The 7,154-nt window shown below is 40.3% G+C and overlaps 1 protein-coding gene across 2 annotated transcripts in view; it reads right to left on the bottom strand.

Moving 5' to 3' along the window:
- Nucleotides 1-441: 441 nt before the first annotated feature.
- The window catches only part of MDM2 (MDM2 proto-oncogene), a 55,234-nt gene continuing 48,521 nt past the window's right edge, over nucleotides 442-7,154 (bottom strand). For both annotated transcript variants that reach the window (XM_073620064.1, XM_073620063.1), the window contains exon 11: nucleotides 442-7,070. In XM_073620064.1, the coding sequence (XP_073476165.1) occupies nucleotides 6,507-7,070 (564 nt within the window). In that variant the 3' untranslated portion in view covers nucleotides 442-6,506. The remainder of the gene's footprint in view (nucleotides 7,071-7,154) is intronic.

Raw genomic sequence — 7,154 nt, 5'->3', positions numbered from 1 at the left:
ACTGAAGCGGTGCGCTGGCAGGAGAAGAAAAAAAACTCCTGCAAGCCGCATCTTTGGAGCGGTGAAGGAGCGGTGTATTCACCGCTCCTGCCCATTGAAATCAATGGGGCAGCGCGGCTATACCGCGGCAATAGCCATGCTATGCGAGCGGATTTAACCCTTTTTCGACCGCCAGCGGGGGTTAAAACCGCACCGCTAGCGGCCGAATACCGCCGCAAAAACGACGGTAAAACAGCGCAAAAATAGCGCTGTTTTACCGCCGACGCCCCCACCGCCCCAGTGTGAAAGGGGCCTTAATAAACAGCGTGAAAAAGCTATTGCAAGCTATTTTGTGCCAGTAGTTTAATGTAAATGACCCAAAGCATTGCACATCTGATTCACACCTTTCAGTATCAGTGTTATAGTGTTAAAAAAAAAAAAAAAAAAACAAAACAACCTGCATCGCTGCAAAACAATTAAAATTGTTTTAATCTTAAATAATTCACAAAATGTAACATTTTCAATAGTTTATATACAGTGCATTTTAGTTGAATGTTCTGTACAGAGGGTTAAATGTACATATCAGCTCTTAGGACTGTAAATGTTTTTCACAGTGCAAACAACTGAAGAAGGTGCTAAGAGGAGAAAGTACAGAAACAACCATTAGCAACTGGTTTTACTCTCTGTATTTACTCTATGCATTGTTACTGCTGATCAGTCATAGATGGAAATAAATAGCAAAACATTAACAAAAAACACACAGCATGAAAGCCTAATGAAGTGTAAATTATACCTAGACACATTTGGGTTTAAATATAAGTTAAGGAGTAATCACGGGCAAAACTTAGCAAGATTATAGTGATGTACTTCGATCAAAAAAAAAAAAAAAAAAAAAACCACACAACCATAGTCAAATGTAGCAGGATTATCATGGCACATTAAACTAAGAAAAGTCCAACACATTTTACTCTAATAGACATTTGCAAAATCAAGGAGATAAAAAATAAATAAAAAAATCTGACAATGTCAAGCAAATCACTGCGTACACTGAATGATGTTGCCAAGAAATATTACTTCTGAGCAACTACTACAATTTATTATTCTATAACGTTTCGTCCTTCTTACATGTTGATAATTTTTACTACTTTTTTTAATAAATTCATAAGTGCTTATAGTCCAATTAGCCTTTCCAAAGATCCATTAGTGAGCAGACCACTGTATCCAGCATAAATAACTACATTTTAATATTCAAACCTAACAGTGGCAACAAACTAAACCTATTGCTGTATAAATCTTCTAAATAAAAGTGATAACGTTATGACGCATGGAAATTATTAAGTCTGGTCAAACATAAAAATTCACCAGCAAACAGGTTATTATTGCCTTTATCGACCCCCAAAACTCAAGCCAAATAAAGTAAATGCTGGGTGTTCCTACCAGTTGTCAATATTAGTGCACATTTCACTTAAAGCAGAGTTCCACCCAAAAGTGGAACTTCCGCTTTAAGCTCTCCTCACCCCCTGACATGCCACATTTGGCATGTCACATTTTTTTGGGGGGGAGGGCGAAGAGTGTGTACCCTCTTTTTAGTGGGACTTCCTGTCCCACTTCCTCCTTCCTGTTCTTGGCCGCCTAGGCGACTCCTCCCCTTGCCCTTGGCAGCCCCTCCCTGCCAGCAATCTTCTGGGACACAACACAGGTCCCAGAAGATTGGCTGGCCAATAGCTGTCACGGCCGGGTGCCCACAGTTGCTATGACGGCACGGAGGAAAGGAGGGGGAGAGGAGCAAGGCTCCGGGCGGCCGCATCGCTGGACCCTGGGACAGGTAAGTGTTTGTTTATTAAAAGTCAGCAGCTATACTTTTTGTAGCTGCTGACTTTTAATAAACTAAAAAATGGGTGGAACTCCACTTTATGGAAACATCAGCCTTCTTCCTTAAACAGAATAGGTCTAAGCCTGCGTTCTATGTATCTTATTACGATTTGTCATGTTAGTGCAAACAAACTAAGTTATACATAACAGGCATGAGACAAGAAAAGTTGCTGACCACAGTTCTCCATCTACGGGCATCACTCGCCTTATTGGACAATAGGAATTCACATTTGGACCAATGACACACTCTTGCTACAGTTTTGTAAAAAAGGACTTGGGTTTCGCAAAAAAAAAAAAAAAAAAACCTCTACATATGAGATATGCAATCAAATCAACAAATGCTAAACAAACTAAAATTACATGCACACTAATTGCAATATTTCAGTAATGAATGTACCAAAGGCTAGGCAAAAAAGAAAAAAAAATATTTACGGTAGTTATATATCCAATAAAAAGATATGAAATACATTGAAAAATACAGCAGTCATATCCATCGGCCCAAAGTTGTCTTCTCACAATCCTCTTCACTGCAGTAATCAGCATGAAAGTGAAAGGCTCCTTTGCATTATACAATACTGTCAGTCTAACATCTTTCCATGCTGCTTGCAAAAGGGGAGAGTACAGGGAGATTTTCAGCAATAGGTGGGTGCTTTTCAATTGATAATAAACAAACAAGTGACACAGATGCTATAGTGTTTGGTGAAGAATGGGTCACATCTGGCTATGCAATGCAACATGTATGTGTAAAATCGCAAAAATAGCTGAGAACAGTCCCATGGTCCTGGAAATATCCTTGCCTTGGAAAACTGATATAGCCAATCATAATTTTAATTAAAAAAAAATAACATATAGATTAATATAGTTTCTAAACTCGTATATTTCACCAAATTTAGACAGCAAAGATGGAACTCATTCACCTGCAAAAAAACTATTACTCTACAAGGGCAATCTAGCCAGACAGCACTGCCCACAACATGAAAGAGAGGCGGCCATAGTCATCTATCAGCTTACATGAAGTGTAAGCTGATAGAGCTTACGATAGAGCTTAGCGTATCATTTCGGTTATACAATGCTCAGTGTGTTAATTCACAAATAAAAGTTTACAAAAACTAAAGCAAAGCTCAATCATTATGAATATCCTCAAAAAAAAAAAAAAAAAAAAAAAAAAAATTTTTTTACTAACCCTACACTAAATACCATACATGTATTACTGGGTGGTTTGCGTTGCGGGACAAATCTTTGCATTCACAACCAATGCTCAAAACATTTAAAGGCACAAGAATAAAATTCTGCACAGCAGACATATATCGCATAGCAAATAGGACAACTGAACAGATGCCATCCATTAATCTTATTACAAACTCTTCATATAAAATACACTACCTCAAAGAGATCTGTAAAAATTCTCTAGACACCTATGGAGAAAACGTACGCAACATATAAGTCTTATGGCTACAACATTTGCCAGATAACATATCTCAGATGGGAAAATAAAATTGCGTAGATTTTAAAAAGTAAATTCATGCAGATTTCAAAAACCAATCAGCCAACCCAGGAGCTAGCAACATGTAATGCAGCAGGGAATCTGCACTGCTATTAACAGCATTACAAAAGAATAGCATATTCTTCAAGGCGCACGGGCAACCTAACTCCTGGAATTTTTGCAGGCTTGATTACAAACTAAAATATAAGGGGTTCGTTAATCGTTTTGACAACTACTCAAACAAGTTATGAATAACATAACATTTGCAAGAGGTAACTTGTATTCAGGGGTTCAGTCCTTCAAAATGTCTGTGTGCAAATAACTGCATGCTTTCCACCTGAAAAAGACTAGTGGAGAAGCAGGATGGTCTATTAAATAGTAAGAGGATACATTATACCAGGGGTAAGCAACCTCGGCACTCCAGCTGTTTTGAAACTACAAATCCCATCATGCCTCTGCCTCTAGGAGTCATACCTGTGATTGTCAGGGTCTTGCAATGTCTCATGGGACTTGTAGTTTCACTACAGCTGGAGGGCTGAGGTTTTCTACCCCTGCATTATACCATGGCTGATGCAGAATTAAAACTGCCTGCTGGAGATAAACCACCACAGCATCAAAGCCCTTAGAGCCCATTCACACTCGGAACTGCATGTGAATCACACAGGATCGTGCTGTGTGTTCATCTGCGATTCACATTCAGTTCTGTGTAGTGCGATTTCAGCCCATTCATTTTGCATGCAAATATCTTTATAAAATATACAAAACGGAGAATGAAAGCTTCACATGTGAGCAACTTTACAGACAAGAATGTACTTCTGATGTCTGCTGTTTTAGCGAACCTATTTGACAACTTATAGGTTCTGTAGTCATGCTGTCCAAGGTGCCATTTGGTAAGTGTTTGTGCACCAAGCCAAATAGATCATTGCATACTTCATTTGCTACCCGCTGGTCACCACATTGACTTACACTGACCTTTGAATAGAAAAGGTCCACCAGAAGAGGATTCCAAATGGGGGTGGAGCATTGACACAGTTTCTATGATGACTAGGTAATTAAATATACAAAGTTGGCCATTAGCAGCTACCACAAGATGCCTGCATTCTTTCTCATTTTGTGCTTTGGGGGGCTTCTGTGTGTACTGTACACAAATAACTTGGTGAAAAAATGTGCTTTGCAATATCCCAGTAGCATCCCATAAAGCAAAGTGTGCACCTCTCTATAATTTGCTAACATGTCAGGTGCACATTGTCAAAGCTCCAACTTGGTTACCAAATCTTTGAATTCAAGGCTTCTGGCTTCAAAGCTTTAAGAGGCACCTTTGGAGCCTTTAACATAGAGCACAGAAGCGCTGAGTGGACACTTTGTGGTATAGTTAGTAGTGGTAAAATATTAAAATAGACTTGTTCTGTAATGTTTATGGCTGGATTTGCACTGTTCCGTGTGCATGTAGCGTGCATGGTTATGCACACATGTAAGTGTAAATGGGCCCATAGAGTTTTCCTGTCTTTCACATTAAAACTTCAGTGCATAGATATGAATCAGTCACACATGAGAGAATGAGATTTCTACCCGACATGCATTTTCATGCAGCAAAATGCAGGAGTTTTTCTGCTTTAAAACAGACAAGTGTAATGGGCCCTTGGGCAATTTGGATCTTATCCAAGAAGCCTCTTCTGTTCTAATAGGCAGCTTGGACAAACTGAAAACATCAAAGATTACAGAACAATTCTAGTTGAATGTGACCGACTACCCCTAGCTATCTGATTAATTTAAAGTGGTTGTAAACCCTGTTACACCACTTGTACCTACAGGTAACCCATAATAAGGCTTACTTGTAGGTACTGTAAATATCTCTTAAACCTGCATGGTTTAGGAGATATTTATCATATACGCTTGTGCCAACGTCATAAGCGCATGCGCACTTAAGGAACCGCTCGATCGTGCCGCCTCTAAAGGGCTTGTGCTGTGACCAGCGGGAGTGACATCATCGCGGCTCCGGCCAATCACAGCACTTGGGCCCACGAACCCGGAAATTACTCCGGGAGACATGTTGCCGGCCACATCGGTATATGAGGACCGCTGCAACAGCTTCGATCTAAGGTAAGTATTTCATAATGAGCTAGTATGCGATGCATACTAGCTTATTATGCGTTTGTCAGGTTTTTTTTTTTACATGGGTTTACAACCACTTTAATAAACAAGAACCTTCACAGATGTACCATGTGGTATCTTGTCTATTGTATAAGGTTGGAATCCTGACCTATTGACTGAATGCACCTGCATACAGTATTAAAGGAGAAGTCCAGCCAAAGCTCGTTTGGTTGGGCTTCTTCTATGGGTCACAGGAGTGCAATTAGTTTTGCATTCCTGTGACCCGTTTCCAGCAGAGAGCAAACTGAAGTCTGCTCTCTGCCGACGTCACAGAAATCAGTCCAGGCACCACGTCATCCCGACAATGGAAGTCTGGATCCACCAGGTGCCTGGACTGACAACCGTCTCAGGCTCTCAGCAAGCCGCTAAGCGCCTGAGACGGCTACTCCCCAACCCTCCACAGCTCAGCGCTCCAGTGAGCGAGGAGGAGCAGAGCGGAGAGCTTGACAGTCAGCAGCTCTCTTCAGGGAGCTGTGAGAACTGAGCCATCGGTGGTGTTCGATCCCTCGGTTCTCAGTGTAGAGGTGCCGGGGGTCCGATGCTGCATCCACCTAGGTAAGTAGGATACTGAAAAAAAAATTAAAAATCCCTTACTTCTCTTAACTGGTTAGATGCGTTTATCACAGCTATAGTGTATGCAATTAGAAACACAGCATCACCCTAGAAATTAACTACAATGTCCCAGTCCATCAAGTGCAAATGTGGTCACCATCTGGCACACCTGTAATCACATCCTCATCACTGCATTGCAAGCATCATTAATAGATCTTGGATATGAAAAAAATACACAACCTGTGCCTGAATTTACAAACTATAAGATTTAAACTATGTACATGTTCTTAAATAAACCTGTTAACTAGAATTCTTCATTAAGCAAATAAGCCCAACAAGTATTAGTTTGACAGTCCATTCTCCTGTTGAGAGAAAAATATATATATTTATAATGTATAACTATTGGATTCAAAGGTTTTATGATCTAGTTTTTTGCATTTTAAAGCTTAAATAGTTAAGGATTGGAGTTTTAGCTGAAGTAGGTTAATACAATCATCTGGATGGGCTGTCTGCAGACAGGACAAGGCTTGTTCCTTTTCTTCAGTTTCTTTGCACAGCTAAAGCATGCCATGAGGTGTCCCGTCCTGCCATGGACAATGCATCCATTTTTTGGCCTTGTCTGACAAATGACGCATGGTTCTATGCTGGTCAAAGGCAGGCTCTTTTCTGAGCTTTCTTCATAAGATTGCTCCCGCTCATTCTCTCTGAGCTCCTCCTGACTACATGAAGCCATGCTACCCGACGTGGATGGCTGAGAAAAGTCCTCTGTCTCCTGGGATTCTGAACTTTGTAAGCCCTCATCTTCCTTCTTTTCTAGATTTGATTCTTGTGAATCTGACAATTTTGCCTTTTTGCCATCAGGTACATCAAAACCCTCGTCATCCAGAGAATCTTCCATCTTTTTCCTCTTTAAGGAGTTCGTTTTTTTCTCGTTTTCATCAGGAAGCCATCCCTTCCGAAGAGACCAACACCTGTGACAGTATCTTGGGATAGGAGGATTCATCTCATCACACTCAGAACATTTCCAATAATCCTGCAATGACAGGTACAAGACACACTTACTACACAGCAGCCCAGAAAAAGTTCAGTCTAAAAAAAAAAAAAAGAAAAAAAAGAA

The sequence above is a fragment of the Aquarana catesbeiana genome, linkage group LG03 (genome assembly GCF_042186555.1).
Source record: "Aquarana catesbeiana isolate 2022-GZ linkage group LG03, ASM4218655v1, whole genome shotgun sequence".
NCBI lineage: Eukaryota > Metazoa > Chordata > Amphibia > Anura > Ranidae > Aquarana > Aquarana catesbeiana.
The sequence above is the reverse complement of the archived record's forward strand: the minus strand, read 5'-3'. Positions and strand labels throughout refer to the sequence as shown.